Source organism: Gopherus flavomarginatus, chromosome 1, assembly GCF_025201925.1.
Source record: "Gopherus flavomarginatus isolate rGopFla2 chromosome 1, rGopFla2.mat.asm, whole genome shotgun sequence".
NCBI lineage: Eukaryota > Metazoa > Chordata > Testudines > Testudinidae > Gopherus > Gopherus flavomarginatus.
The window spans coordinates 159,298,459-159,314,344 of NC_066617.1; the positions used below are offsets into that span (position 1 = coordinate 159,298,459).

The 15,886-nt window shown below is 44.6% G+C and overlaps 1 protein-coding gene across 14 annotated transcripts in view; it reads left to right on the forward strand.

The window, feature by feature from the left end:
- The window catches only part of CD58 (CD58 molecule), a 69,094-nt gene extending 53,521 nt beyond the window's left edge, over positions 1-15,573 (forward strand). For 6 of the 14 annotated variants that reach the window (XM_050959633.1, XM_050959684.1, XM_050959528.1 and 3 more), the window contains 2 exons: positions 1,006-1,073; positions 10,612-15,573. In XM_050959633.1, the coding sequence (XP_050815590.1) occupies positions 1,006-1,037 (32 nt within the window). In that variant the 3' untranslated portion in view covers positions 1,038-1,073; positions 10,612-15,573. Of the gene's footprint in view, positions 1-1,005; positions 1,074-2,911; positions 2,994-10,611 lie in introns of all 14 variants that reach the window. The other 8 variants (XM_050959642.1, XM_050959652.1, XM_050959509.1 and 5 more) reach the window with 2 other exon arrangements.
- Positions 15,574-15,886: the final 313 nt, after the last annotated feature.

The window sequence follows — 15,886 nt, forward strand, 5'->3', positions numbered from 1 at the left end:
CACTATTGGGCTGGCTCAGGACATGGCTACACTCAAAACTCCAAAGCGTTGCCGTGGGAGCGCTTTGAAGGGCTAGTGTGGTCGCGGCGCCAGCGTTGGGAGAGAGCTCTCCCAGCGTTGCACGTACTCCACCTCCCCGAGGGGATTAGCTTACAGTGCTGGGAGCATGGCTTCCAGTGCTTGGGCACTTTTTACACTGGCGCTTTGCAGAGCTGTAACTTGCTGTACTCGGGGGTAATTGTTTCACACCCCTGAGCGAGAAAGTTGCAGCGCTGTAAAACACCAGTGTAGCCATAGCTTCAGTTTGATAACAGTATTGCTCTAGCCATAGATGACTCATGTCTCCCGATCCTGAGGGGTGGGGTGGGGACCCAAATCTAAAGGGGAGAACACATGACTGCCCCACATGTGTCCTTTGCTCAGCGACCTCCACCCTCTCCTGCCCTGTGCCCAGGCCGTGGCCGCTCTGCTCTCCGCACCCCACCATAATTACTTGTGGGGTAGAGGGGACTCTGTCCTCCCACTGCGTCTCTGCCTCCCCCACTCCCCCAGCATGTTCAGCTGCTCTCCCTGGCAGCCGGGCCTGGGTGGGGCGCAGGAGGGAGACGCTTCTCACACCAGCTGAAGCTGGCCTCTCTGGGTCACTGCAATGTGGCCACTCCCTGAGAGCCTCGCTGGAGCTGCCGTCTGCACTACTCCCTCTCCTCCCTATGCTAGCTCAAAATTTCCCCTCCTTACTCTGCTGTTATACAACTAGCTGTATGCTAGTGGGTTGCTGCTCTCCACACCAGAGCTGGCTGGCTTTCAGCAACTTTGCACAGAGATAGTTTGTGAAGATCTTCAGGGACTATCAGGCATGGAAGTTGTAAAATGTGAAAATATTCACAGCTCCTTTTAGATGATAAATGATGTGCAGTAGATGGCGAGGCAGAAAGTTGTATTCCTGTTAAAATGTATCATGTTATGTACCCTTGAAGTTTATACAATTATCTCTCCTCTTTGTAGAGGAGGAGAAGAACTCAAGACTAAATCAATGAACCTGCCTGACCTTCTCTTCAATCAAGAGAAAACAGGTGTGTGGCGATCATACTCAGGCCAGAGTTAAGTGAGGGAAGTCGGGCACATGTACTGATGACAATGACTAGCTGTTTGCCAAGGAAGAAGACATGCATGGCTGTGAAGTGGCCAGTGGAGTGAAATGGTTGTGAAGTGTTGGGAGGGGTTGAGGTGACTCGGGTATTGAATTCACTAAAAGTTGGATCTTTCAGTACTTGAACATGTTGTATTTCACTGTTTGGCTGGCTTAGTTTGGTAACAGTATTGCTCTTGCTCTAAAGATTGCAGATTGAAAACCTGCCCTGGGAAAGGGGCAAGGCATAAAGTGATATTAGGACATGACAGCCGTGTGCCAAAATGTTTTAGTTAATACTAACAACAACCAATTTTAAACAGTCTGGGGGAAAAAACTCTCTTCTAATGATCAGGTTTCACTTCCATGGTGTCTGTGATGCCATAATCCTAATAGTTCTTCCACCTGAATTTGCCATGTGAATTAACAGGTGGAATTAAAAAAAAATCAGGCCCCCATTATACATCATAATGGAGTGAGAAAGGGCACAAACTTGTTACACGCTCTGGAAAGTAATAATTTAAAAAAATTATGAAACCACCAAGTAACTGGCATGTACTTTTGCTATAGTTCTTTTCTCTCACTCCTGACAGCCTGTGTATTTCTGTGCAATTACTGAAGATTGTTCCCTAATGAATCGAAGGGAAGGTTAGGCTGCTTAGCAAAGAAAGAGCAGTTACAGTAACTCCTCGCTTAACGTTGTAGTTATGTTCCTGAAAAATGCGACTGTAAGCGAAATGATGTTAAGCAAATCCAATTTCCCCATAAGAATTCATTGAAATTGGGGGGGTGTTAGGTTCCAGGGAAATGTTTTTCACCAGACAAAAAGCTATATATTACAGTGGTTCCCAGCCTTTACAGTGTGGCGGGTGTCTGATGACTAGCTGCCAAAATGCCTCCGAAAAGAGGCAACACTCTCGAAATGCCACCAAGATGCTGTGTCATCAAGAGGCGTCGCTGCCAAAATGCCGCCAAAAAGCAGTGGCATTTCGGCAGCAATGCCTCTTGATGTTACGACTTTTCGGTGGCTGCTTGTTTGGCAGCCACACTCCTCCGCGGTGGGGTGCTCCCTTTTCAGTAGGCGAGCGTACATAGATGCCCTGGCGGGTGCCATGGCACCCATAGGCACCGCGTTGGGGACCACTGATATATTATATATTGTGATGGGGCAAGGCCAGATGGCTACAGTAAAGTACTGAGAAACAGGTATGTTAGCCTCAGGCTAAACAAATCCCTAGTACCCTAGTAACCAAATGGCAGTTGCTCCAGGTTAATCAAGTATCAGAGGGGTAGCCGTGTTAGTCTGGATCTGTAAAAGCAGCAAAGAATCTTGTGGCACCTTATAGACTAACAGACGTTTTGGAGCATGAGCTTTCGTGGGTGAATACCCACTTCGTCAGATGCATGTAGTGGAAATTTCCGGGGGCAGGTATATATATGCAAGCAAGAAGCAGGCTGGAGATAACGAGGTTAGTTCAATCAGGGAGGCTGAGGCCCTGTTCTAGCAGTTGAGGTGTGAAAACCAAGGGAGGAGAAACTGGTTTTGTAGTTGGCAAGCCATTCACAGTCTTTGTTTAATCCTGAGCTGATGGTGTCAAATTTGCAGATGAACTGAAGCTCAGCAGTTTCTCTTTGAAGTCTGGTCCTGAAGTGTTTTTGCTGCAGGATGGCCACCTTAAGGTCTGCTATAGTGTGGCCAGGGAGGTTGAAGTGTTCTCCTACAGGTTTTTGTATATTGCCATTCCTAATATCTGATTTGTGTCCCTTTATCCTTTTCCGTAGCGACTGTCCAGTTTGGCCGATGTACATAGCAGAGGGGCATTGCTGGCATATGATGGCGTATATTACATTGGTGGACGTGCAGGTGAATGAACCGGTGATGGTGTGGCTGATCTGGTTAGGTCCTGTGATGGTGTCGCTGGTGTAGATATGTGGGCAGAGTTGGCATCGAGGTTTGTTGCATGGATTGGTTCCTGAGCTAGAGTTATTATGGTGCGGTGTGCAGTTACTGGTGAGAATGTGCTTCAGGTCGGCAGGTTGCCTGTGGGCGAGGACTGACCTGCCACCCAAGGCCTGTGAAAGTGTGGGATCATTGTCCAGGATGGGTTGTAGATCCCTGATGATGTGTTGGAGGTTTTCAAACCTCCCTTGTTTTTCACACCTGAACTGCTATAACAGGGCCTCATCCTCCCTGATAGAACTAACCTCATTATCTCTAGCTTGCCTGCATATATATATACCTGCCCCTGGAAATTTCCACTACATGCATCTGATGAAGTGGGTATTCACCCATGAAAGCTCATGCTCCAAAACATCTGTTAGTCTATAAGGTGCCACAGGATTCTTTGCTGCTTTTACAGGTTAATCAAGGCACCTGGGGCCAATTAAGGTCTTTCTAGAAGGCAGTGGAGATAGCTACTTTAAGTAGATCACCTGCAGCCAATCAAGGCAGGCTAATCAGGGCATCTGGGTTTAAAAAGGAGCTCATTCCACTCAGGCAGTGGGGAGACAGAGGAGAGAGAGCATGTGTGAGGAGCTGGGAGTGAGGAGCTGAGAGTGAGAGAAGGTACTGCTAGAGGATTGAGGAGGACAAGTATTATCAGACACCAGGAGGAAGGTCCTGTGTTGAGGATAAAGAAGGTGTTTGAAGGAGGCCATGGGGAAGTAGCTCAGGGAGTTGCAGCTGTCATGCAGCTATTACAGGAGGCACTATAGACAGCTGCGATCCACAGGGCCCTGGGCTGGAACCCGGAGTAGAGGGTGGGCCAGGTTCCCCCCCCAAACCTCCCAACTCCTGATCAGACAGAGGAGGAACTTTGTCACAATATGTTTTAAACAAACAAGGTAATGCTGTTCACAGCTATGATGATTGTGAAGCTTGGTTGAGGTGGTGGAATTAGGGTGACCAGATGAGAGGGAGAAGATATCGGTACACATGGGGCGGGGGAGTTGTCCGCTGGCGGAGCAAAAAGCAAACACCGAGTGCTGCTAGCGGAGAAAAAAAAAAAAGAGTGCTGCCGGCAGAGCAAAATATCGGGACAAATTGCGTCCTGACCAAAGATCGGTTGGGACTCGGGACAAACACCTAAATATTGGGACAGTCCCAATTTTATCAGGACGTCTGGTCACCTTAGGTGAAGCCAGAGGGTGGAAGAGGGGGGGATATTTCCCAGGGAATGCCTTGCTGCTAAATGATGAACTAGCACTCGGCTGAGCCCTCAAGGATTAACACATTGTTGTTAATGTGGCCTGTCACACAAGGCAGCATGAACAGGAGGGAGGGGAGACAGTGTAGCAGACAGACACACATCTTGGGTGTGGGAGAGATGCACACTGCCCCTTTAAGTAAGCTGACCCACTCTTAAGTGCATTGTCTTTTTAAGTGGATCAGGAAGTTGAGACGGGGTAAGTGGGGTGCAGGAGCGGGGGAGGGGGACAACCTGACATTAGCCCCCGCTTCTCCCCTGCACAGCAAACAGGAGTTTCTGGGAGCAGCTCCAAGGCAGAGGGAAGGAGCAGCACATGGCAGTGTGGGGAGGGACAGCTGAACTGCCAGCAATTGATAGCCCAGGGCACTTGCTAGCCTGCTGGGCAGCTGCAGCACAGGGAACTTAGGGGAGTGGGGAGCTGATGGGGTGGCTGCTGGTCCACCCTGTTTCCAAGCCCCTACCAGCTAGCTGCAAGGGGTTGCTCTTCCTGCAAGCAGTGGACAAAGCAGGCGGCTGCCATATTATTTTAGTAGGCAGCATTGCACTATTTTAAATAGGCATGTTCCCTAATTGATCATCAATGTAACAATAAAACCATGTTAACCGGGACAACTTTAAGTGAGGAGTTACTGTACTCTTTATCCATACCAATAACCTAGGTTTCAGCAAGGAGTGGAGATACAGGAATGAGAGGAGGTTTAAGGGTTATTGGGGTGTTTTTTTTTTTTTTATGTGCAACCTGTTATAAATGTGTGGTGCTTTATGAAGCAGCATTTCAAAGGTTTATTAACAGCACTTTACAATTCTGTGGCACCTTAGATTAGACTCGGATAAGGCAGGCAGTGTGTCTGGGAATCAGCGCACAGAACTGGGAATCAGGAGACCTGGGTTCTCTTCCTGACTATCACTTGCTCAGTGTGTGCTCTTGTGAGGTAGGTTACTACTTCTGGGTGTGCCTCACACTCCCAGTCTGTAAAATGGGGATAATAAAATGATCTTTATGAAATGCTTGGAGAACCTCCAGTTAAAGAGGAAATTATAAATATAAAGTATTATGCTAGATCCTGGTTCCTTGTCCAGTGCATTAACCATGCTATGCTCTCCCTTTTTTGGGGGTACATGTATGGTGCAGCTGGAGGTGTAATTTCTAGCTCAGATAGACATGTGTGCACTTGCTGTGATCGATTTAGCTAGCTAAAAATAGAGTGCAGCTGCAGTGGCCTGGGCAGTGACCTGGACTAGACTCCTGAGTACAGTACTGTCTGAGAGCCTACCTACGTACTCGGGGCAGCTAATTCATCTTTCCGCCTACACGGCCACAGTTGTGTTGCTATTTTTTAGTGTGCTAGGTCAATTGGAGCTCTTGAGCTCAATCATATCTACCCGAGCTGGAAAGATACATCACCAGCTGCAGTGCAGACATCACCATAGAAGTTTCAGAAAGAGAAATCTCATCTTCACCACACTAAGTGATAGCTTGAGAACATTGCTGGAAAAGGGTGCTGGTGAGCTCCATGAAAGTTGCCAAGCAGACTTAGAAAGGAATGTATTTATTTTCCTTGTTTTTTGCAAAGCATGAATCAAAAATCAAATCTGTACCATATGCAATATGACATTACCTAAATAAGGTATGTCAATAATGCAGTAAAATCTCTTCCCTTCAGTTCTAACTTCATGCCCTTTGACACACTGGGCCTGATTTTTTTTTCTTTTCAAATGTGCTGAGTACCTGGGCTCCCATTGAATGTTGGTTGAGTTGCTGGTAATCAGCACTTCTGAAAATCTGGCCCTAGTTGGGAACCTAAAAATTGAGGCATCTAAACTTAGTGGCCACTTTTTAAAGACTCGGCACACCACTTCTGAAAGCCAAAGCAACTTGCCAAAGTTACACTTAAAGTCTGTGACAGACCCAGAAACAGAATCCAGATTTCTTGACACCCATAACCACAAAACTTTCTTTCCTCTTGTAATATTAGATACCAAATCCCTTAGCATTCATTGAATGATACATATAACTATACAAACTAGGTAACGAAGAAGTGTAACAAGCACATAAATTGTATGAAACCACTTTAAAAGCAAGGGGCCAGATCTCAGGTTGGTTATAAATCAGCACAGTTCTACTGAAGCCATCAGTGCGTATCTGGCCCAGCTGCTGGGATCCTGCCCTGACTAGAGGGAGCTGCACCTGGAGGTATGATGGAGGTGTAACAGGGCAGGCCAGCATTATGTTCCAAGAACTCTCCTGCCAGTGCAGGGCACAGTAGTTGAAGTTGCGGTCGTGTATTGTCTTGCACATTTTGATACTCCTTCAGGGGCTGATCCAACTCTTAGTAAAGTCATTGGAAAGATTCCTGCTGCCACCAGTGGTAGTTGGATGGGCCCTTAAAGGGCAGTTGGAATCTACTGTCTCTGTGACTCTATCTTTTGTTAAGACAGTCACATGCTCTTGTTATGAGTAGCTGGTTTTCGAGAGCCTCCTTCAAAGTCTCATCTCTCTTTCCTTTGGGTAGAGTAGCACCCCCCACCCTTCCTGAACGCTGGCCTCTTCAGTCAGTGTCTTACAACTGGGCATCAACTCTGATGGGCTCGGGTTTTTGTGCAGTCAGGTTATATCAGGGGTAGGCAACCTATGGCATGTGTGCCGAAGGTGGCACATGAGCTGATTTTCAGTGGCACTCACACTGCCCGGGTCCTGGCCACCAGTCTGGGGAGCTCTGCATTTTAATTTAATTTTAAATGAAGCTTCCTGAACATTTTAAAAAGCTTATTTACTTTACATACAACACTAGTTTAGTTCTATATTATAGACTTAAAGAAAGAGACCTCCTAGAAATGTTAAAATGTATTACCAGCATGCAAAACCTTACGTTAGAGTGAATACATGAAGACTCGGCACACCACTTCTGAAAGGCTGCTGACCACTGGGTTACATTAATGTAGAACACTGAGTCAGGGCTGGTTAATTTTCTGTCCTGCCTTTCCACTCAATGCAAGTGAGATATGTAGCAGTGCACCAAAACAAACGTGTCCCATGCATCACAAAATTGCTGATTAGGTTGCCACTAAACCAGGTTTCCATGGGATGCTATCCCTTGTGTCACATTTTTTATCTCTTTTTACGCAGGAGTTCCTGAGTGTAAAGAAGGGGTTTATCATTTAAAAAAAAAATTGCCTTCCCAGTGTTGTTAAGAAGACTTTGGAGTTTAAGGTTTTAGTAATCAAGGTTCTCTTCTTCATTTACTTTGGTGGTTTGTTTTGTGCATTTTACTCCATTTGGACAAGAAGGGCTTGTCTCCATTAGAAAGCCTTAATGCTTTAACTATACTGGCACACTTAACATTTGCAAAAAAACAAAACAGATCCTTAATGTGGATGCAGTTATACCAGTATAATAAAGCTCATACTGATATAGTTTATTCTGGTTCACAAAACAAAATAAATGATATTGGTATCAGGCACCTATATCTGTGCATAACTACATCCATGCACAGGCTTATACTGGGTCTACAATATTAGTAAAGAATCAGCCTCCTAATCAGTAGTTATGCCAGTAAAACGTTTCTAGTGTAGAACATGTCCAAGAACAAACTAATGAGTTTCACTCATATATCTAATTAGTATCACATTCTGATTACCAGGTACTAATCCAAAGCCACAGTGCTTGGGGCTGAAAACACTGAGCCCTGGTCTACACACACAAGTTTTGCTGGTTGGCAGGAAAGTGAGAAAATCACACACCCTAACTGACATAACTCTGCTGGCAAAAACCCTAGTGTAGATGCAGTTATACTGGCACGTTCCTTTTGCCTGTATACTTGTTTCATTCAGGGACTTGTTATAAGTGGCGTCACCACTAGTCGGATTTGCCAATATTGGTAGATCTGTCTAGCTATGCTAGCAAACCCTTTTTGGTGTATATAAGGGGGAGATGTAAGTCCAATAAAATGGACTGAATGGCTTTGGGGAGGGGTGTTATTTCACAAAGTATTTGTATTAACACTAGGTTTTGTAATAGCAACAGCTAAAGCCTAAATGTGAGTTCTAAGCAGCCTGACCGTGTCCCAGAACGTGTAACTCTTACTCAGGTGAACTCCCATTGATTCTGTCTCAATAAGAGCCGAGTAAAAATCTGAATCAGTTGCTCAGTATTTAGCCCTTGAGTAGTATTTATATAGCACCATATAGATACATAGGGCTCTACAAAAACATGGGAAGAAAAGGGCTCTGCTGCAAGGAGCTCGCAATCCATTTTCAACAGAAACAGTGCAAACAGTTAAGGGTGCTAGAAGAGAGCAGTCTGAGGTTTAAAAAGGTGTTGCTGAGTTCATACTAGAGGGTTGCACTGTTTTTATGGTATTGGTATAGTTAAAGTGGTAGAGTATATTTGTGTGTGTACACAAGCCTTGAGTACTGTGGTATGTTTTTTTTATAAGGGTTTCTCCCTTCACATAACATTGATAGTACATTAAAGCTTCCTAGGCTCCACAGGTATCTGGGTGGAGGGGCTATCAGAAATATGCAGAGTTTTTCTCCTCTATTTAATACCAACCAAGCCATGTTTGCTGGAGACCGAGGGAGCAGTCAAAAGGGAGGCTTAGGAGGATAGCTAGTGGGGGGGAATAGAGAGAAATGAGAGTGAAGGTGTAGGCAGGGCTGAAACAGAGGCCATGGAAGTCGAACTAAATTTGAGTGCAGACCAGGCCTAAGTGAGGGACAGGATGAGAAACCTGAATTTGATGCAGATGAAGAGAGGCAGCAGTGTGATGATCTGAGGCAGGCCAGTGACATGGTCCAAGTGGCTGGAAGGGGAAGCTGATCTAAGTAGTGTCAGTTTGAATCAGCTAGAAGGGGACCCAGAGGCTATCAGTGGGCCTGACGCGTGAGGCTGAAGACGTAAGTTTTTGTGAGGTTTGCTGGCTGTTGCTAGATCATGGGCTATTATGATTTTCTGTTCTATACAGGATGTTTTATTTGGCCATTGCGGTTTGCCATGGTGTTTGAGCCATGTTCGGGGGTTTGGGGATTTGTAATATACAATTGCATTATTTGTATAAGCATTATTGTTACATCTCACCACAGAGGAATGAATCAGTAGCAGCAGCATTTGATTCAGTGCTGTTCACAGGTTATGTGACCTATGTCAGAACTACCTAGGGGAGTGTAAGAACTGACCCTGTCTGTCACAGCTGTAGGCTGGAGAAGTGCATTAGTTCCATGTTTGGGAAGGGATCACCACCCTACCATCTGGGCCTTGAGAAAACAGCCGACACCAGAAACACCAAGTCTGACGTTCCCACGTTGTTGTTTTGTTATACTGCTCCATCACCTTCTTTTGTCCTGTGTTCAGACTGGCCTCACCAGGACACAACAAGAGCAAGCAAAGCTACTATGGATCTGGGATACTAACTTTTGCAAAGAAAATAATTTAAAATGTTCCCTTTTGAAATTTTGCCCTGACGGTCTCACCTTTGGGGGGGGTTTCCCTTATCTAAACAACCACAGTCCCCACCAACACCAAACCACCCACCCATACAGTCGGATAACATCTCAGACACAGGCTGCTTTGGAAATGTAACAAACACAGGAGTTACTTCCCCTTCTTCAATGTAGCATAACTGAACTCAACAAAAAGTACCGGTGCAACTGTAGAGTTGTGCCAGCTGCTTCAGGTCTCCATGCTGCTAGACAAGCTCCCCTGCTGGGGTCTGGAGTGGGTGGAAATGGTACTGGGCTGAGATTTTGTGTGGGAGGAGAGACACCATCTGCCTTGGTGCCTACAGACTGGTCTCTCCGTGTTGCTGGTGTCTGGTGTACTAAGAAGGAAGTGTTGACTTAAGTGGCAGTTAAGTATCCCTTCTGAAAATCAGCCTGGTTTTATTTAGATGTCCATCACATGATGTAAATACTTTAGATATTCTGTTCTGACACTTTCTCATTATAATTTCTCTGTGCCTCAATTTCCTTATCTGCAAAATGAGGATAATGTTTACCTGCCTTAGGAAAGCTCTGAGATCCTCAGATGAAAGATGCTTCAGAAATGCATAATGTTACCATAGGAAAAAAAAACCTGCAGCATTATACCCAGGAGCGACACCGAGTATCAACTGGTGCTGCTACTAGCATAGACCAAAGACTTCATAGCAAAATGCTACAGTATCTTATTAATTCATATTTATTGTTTGCTAGTGTTTAAAATCTGCAGTGGTCTTGGGTAACTGATAAAACATTGCAAACTAAAATAAAATATAATGAATTCATCTTTTATTCCAGATCTTAAACTGCAAAGTGAGGCACACTAACAACACAATGGGCTAAACTTCATTGCGGCATGACAAAAGACACTGAGAGAAGAACTAGCTTGTGGATGTTGTCCATGAGTGCTGGAGTTCTCCCTAGCAGATGTGTTTTGAAGATTCATTCATTTGTTCTCAAGCGTCATAGACTATCAGAGTTGGAAGGGACCTCAGAAGATCATCTAAGTCCAACGCCCTGCTCAAAGGGGGACCAATCCCCAAATTGCCCCCTTAAGGATTGAACTCACAACCCTGGGTTTCGCAGGCTAGTGCTCAAACCACTGAGCTATCGCTTCCACTAATGCCCACTTTTATCTTTCCAGGATATATGTCCTGTTTCTGCATTGTCAGTTATTTTGAAAATGGATGGAGTGAGTCAAGGAGCAAATCCCTTTGCATCCGTGCTCCTTTTTGTGCTTTTGTTTTACAAGCAAGCGAACGTGAACCTTAGGCGCCAGGTTTATGTATGCCAATGTTTCCAGACATTAACTAACACAAGAGAATGGGGACAAATAAAAAACTAATGGATGTGATATAAAACTCTAACTGTAACATTATTTAAATTCAGAAGAGAAGAGTGTTCAGAGGGCGACTCTCATTTTCTCCACCTCCCCATCTGAAAGAAAACGCTACAACGACACTGTCCATGCAGAGATGAGCAACAGCTTTCCTGGCTCTTGTTTCTATCTGTCCTTCCAGAAAGCACCACCATCACCACCACCAAATTCTGATTCTTTTTGAATAGCAAAAGGCAGACAAACCTTCTTGCTCAATGGAGATGGTATCAACTCTGCTATTTACTCTAGCCAGCGGTTCTCAATCTGTTGGTTGGGCTCAAAAGTGGGTCACGACCCTGTTTTAATGGGGTCACCAGGGCTGGTGTTAGACTTGAAGTATGCGCCCCTCCGCCCAGGAGGGGGGCTGAAGCCAAAGCCCGAGGGCTTCAGCCTTGGGCAGCAGGGCTCAGGTTATGGTGCCCCCCCACCCCCACCCAAGGGCAGGGCTCAGGCTTTGGTCCGTCTTCCTGGAGTCCTGTAGTAATTTTTGTTGTCAGAAGGGGTCGCGGTGCAATGAAGTTTGAGAATCCCTGCTAGCCAAACAATACTCCTGGGTAAGTGTCAAGAGCAATTGCATCTGTGGCACCCACAACTGTGTCAAAACAGCTGATCTAAAAGCATCAGCACAGACACTTCATTCACTATCAGAAGGAGATTATCAACCAATGAAACCAGTAGAGTCTCTGTGCCAAACCCAGGTCTCAAACTCGTGTGACCAGAGTCAAGGCAATTGGAAGACTCCAGATACTGAAAGTCATTTTTCCCTCTGTGATCTTCTTCCCAAAGAAGGAAACCGTTAACAGTCACTTTCTCCAGAGAGAGTGGCACCCACTTGCATAGGTCCCTCCAACTGGCTGTTGTGCAAATAGTAAAGAAACAGCAACTGACCAGGAGAAAGGCATTCCATTTTTAATATTGTTTCATTGTATTACTGTAAAATGTTTTTAGTAACACTGATAAAGAATTTTTAGAAATGGGGCCAGATTTATTGGTATGTTCCAGCTATTTTGCATTATAGCCCATGAGCTTTAACTTGACGACAAACCAAATTAGTGTCCAAATTGATATGATATTGACGTTACAAGAGAAAGTCAAACTCATAGTGCAGATCTAGGTTATCCTTTCCTATGAGCAAGCCTTTCAACTGCTAACGTTCTAGGAAAAGTGCACATCTTACTTTTCATGCCATTAGGGTGCCCAGGTTTAATAATCAGATTGTTTGATGCACTCCTTTGTGATTATAGAGCTGGTTACTTAATGCTCACCCATTTTTTACAACACTTGAAAATCTAGAGATGCTATACAGGAATTAGATATTATCCCCTTTTTACAGATGGAAAAAGAAAGGCAAAAAAGTTTAAAACTCTCTGTGTTTTCAAAAGACCCCGCAAATTTAGGGTATCCTTTTGAGATATTTTTCAGATGTGCTGAGTACCCACAGCTCTCACTTCAGCATCTCTGCAAGTCAGGGCTTTGACGTATGAAGTTAGCAACCCAAAAAAACTACATACTTTAGGGCAATGGTTCTCAAATATTTGCGTGGCTCCACTAATTAGGTGTCTGGCCCTTCATTCTCCCACGTCTGGCAGCCCAGGCCCACACCTTAGAGGGAACTATCCACTGACCACCTGAATGGAGCCCGCGGACCAGAGTTTGAGAAGCTCTGCTTTAGGGGATTCTTGCACAAATGACTTACCACAGGTCGCACAGCAGATTGGTGGCAGAGATGGAAACAGAGTCTAAATTTGCAAGTCAAAAATTGAGAATGAAAAATTGTCAAAAATATGCAGTGGAAAATGGAGTGGCAAATTATGAATGAAAAATTGCACTGTAGGGGAGAGTAGGCCATTTGGATATTTTATGGCTGGACTTTCTTACTCCAGGGAAGGCCTTTGCCAGTTAGGTAGAAAGTGTCCTTTAAAAACTGAGCAGCATCCCGAGTTTGGCTGCATAGGAATGCATTCTGGCAGGTTCTCACAGCAACAGAGCCTGCATTTGACCTATTAACATGGAGGCATGGTGCTTTGTCTTTGCAAATATTTCATACTACGTACTATTTCAAGTCAAGTGAATGCTCACATCCCAGCTGAGGGCTTGTTGAAATGCAGTGGTTTTGATTTACATGTGTACCATACAGATATGCCTGTACAGCAGTGGATGAGTTTTATGTGTGTACCATACAGACATTGCTTGCTTTTGGAAAGCAGTTGAGATCTATAACAAATCATGTCAAACCAATCTGATAGCTTTCTTTGATAGGATAATGAGCCTTGTGGATAAGGGAGAAGTGGTGGATGTGGTATACCTAGACTTTAGTAAGGCATTTGATACAGTCTCGCATGATATCCTTATTGATAAACTAGGCAAATACAATTTAGATGGGGCTACTATAAGGTGGGTGCATAATTGGCTGGATAACCGTACTCAGAGAGTAGTTATTAATGGCTCCCAATCCTGCTGGAAAGGTATAACAAGTGGGGTTCCCCATGGGTCTGTTTTGGGACTGGCTCTGTTCAATATCTTCATCAACGACTTAGATGTTGGCATAGAAAGTACGCTTGTTAAGTTTGCGGACGATACCAAACTGGGAGGGATTGCAACTGCTTTGGAAGACAGGGTCAAAATTCAAAATGATCTGGACAAATTGGAGAAATGGTCTGAGGTAAACTGGATGAAGTTCAATAAAGACAAATGCAAAGTGCTCCACTTAGGAAGGAACAATCAGTTTCACACATACAGAATGGGAAGAGACTGTCTAGGAAGGAGTATGGCAGAAAGAGATCTAGGGGTCATAGTGGACCGCAAGCTAAATATGAGTCAACAGTGTGATACTGTTGCAAAAAAAGCAAACGTGATTCTGGGACGCATTAACAGGTGTGTTGTAAACAAGACACGAGAAGTCATTCTTCTGCTCTACTCTGCGCTGGTTAGGCCTCAACTGGAGTATTATGTCCAGTTCTGGGCACCACATTTAAAGAAAGATGTGGAGAAATTGGAGAGGGTCCAGAGAAGAGCAACAAAAATGATTAAAGGTCTTGAGAACGTGACCTATGAAGGTAGGCTGAAATAATTGAGTTTATTTAGTTTGAAAGAGAGAAGACTGAGAGGGGACATGATAGCAGTTTTCAGGTATCTAAAAGGGTGTCATCAGGAGGAGGGAGAAAACTTGTTCACCTTAGCCTCTAATGATAGAACAAGAAGCAATGGGCTTAAACTGCAGCAAGGGAGATTTAGGTTGGACATTAGGAAAAAGTTCCTAACTGTCAGGGTAGTTAAACACTGGAATAAATTGCCTAGGGAGGTTGTGGAATCTCCATCTCTGGAGATATTTAAGAGTAGGTTAGATAAATGTCTATCAGGGATGGTCTAGACAGTATTTGGTCCTGCCATGAGGGCAGGGGACTGGACTCGATGACCTCTTAAGGTCCCTTCCAGTCCTAGAGTCTATGAATCTGTTTTTTAGGTATTTGGAAATCAGACACACTCTATCAGTTGATAGTTTGACAGACACTTTTCACAACAGGCACAATTTTGGGCAAGTAATAAAACACATCACCTCCCAAGCTTTAACTGTACAGCTGTCTGCAAAGGAACATCTTCGCTTTTCCTGGAGAAAACTCTGGAAACCAATCAAAGATGCATGAATTTTCAGTCCACCAGTCTCAACACCTTCAGGATTTGAACTCCAGACATCTGAGCCTGTGGGTGAGAACCATGCTACCTGGCCTCCAGCCACTTGCAGGTTCTGTCTACCTGAGATGAAGGCTTTTGCCAGTTTCAAACAAACTTTGCCAGCATCCAAAGTTTCACAAACTCACACAAGCTATCCAGTTTTCTGCTACGGTCTTGCACCCCAATGCCTGACCCAGACGCAAATACCACAATGATGTCCCTTTTTCATTTGCAAGGAAAAGCATTGGATGATATATTGTGTCACAGAGATGGTAGTCCCATGAGTACTCTCATCCCAGCGGAGGGCTTGCTGAAATGCAGTGAATATCGTTTATATGTCTACTGCACAGACACCCCTCTAGAGCAGTGGATGAGTTTTACACGTCTACCACAGAGAGGAGGCATCACCAGCTCTCCCACCTTCAGCTGAATCCCAAACCTCAGCTGAGATGAAGCAGGCTCAGACGTTAATAACAACACCAGCCCATCTCAGCTAACAACTTCTCTTTTCCCCAGAAGGACAGTTATTACCATTTTTGATACCATCTAAGAGACTTGGGGGGTTTTCCTTCTAAAATCCCTTTCCAGCTGAAGGGAAAGGGAGCAAAGGACATTGAAATGTAATTTTAAATAAGGCTTTTGTTTTAACAAATGCTTTGTTGCTTTTTTCCTTCTTTTTATCTTGAATAAAAGGCTAGAAGAATTGTTAATGACGTGTTTTCTGTGGTATGAAGCAGGCTGAGGTCTCTGTTTATAAAATCCCAAACTTAGTTTAACATGGTTTAATGTTGGACAGTGACTGGGTTATTTTAACATCTTTGGGCCCTATATTCCATCTCAATTAATACAGCAAGTTCTGCAGACAACAGCCACTACCCAACCCTTATCACTGTCCATCCCACGCACTGAATGAGCCAGAGTTTCCTTTGGGAAAAAATAGCTTGTGGCCATGCAGTTAATGCTAACATGGAGGTTGAATTAAAGTTTCACAGGCAATCTCAGTGCTGGCATTTCCTAACTTTG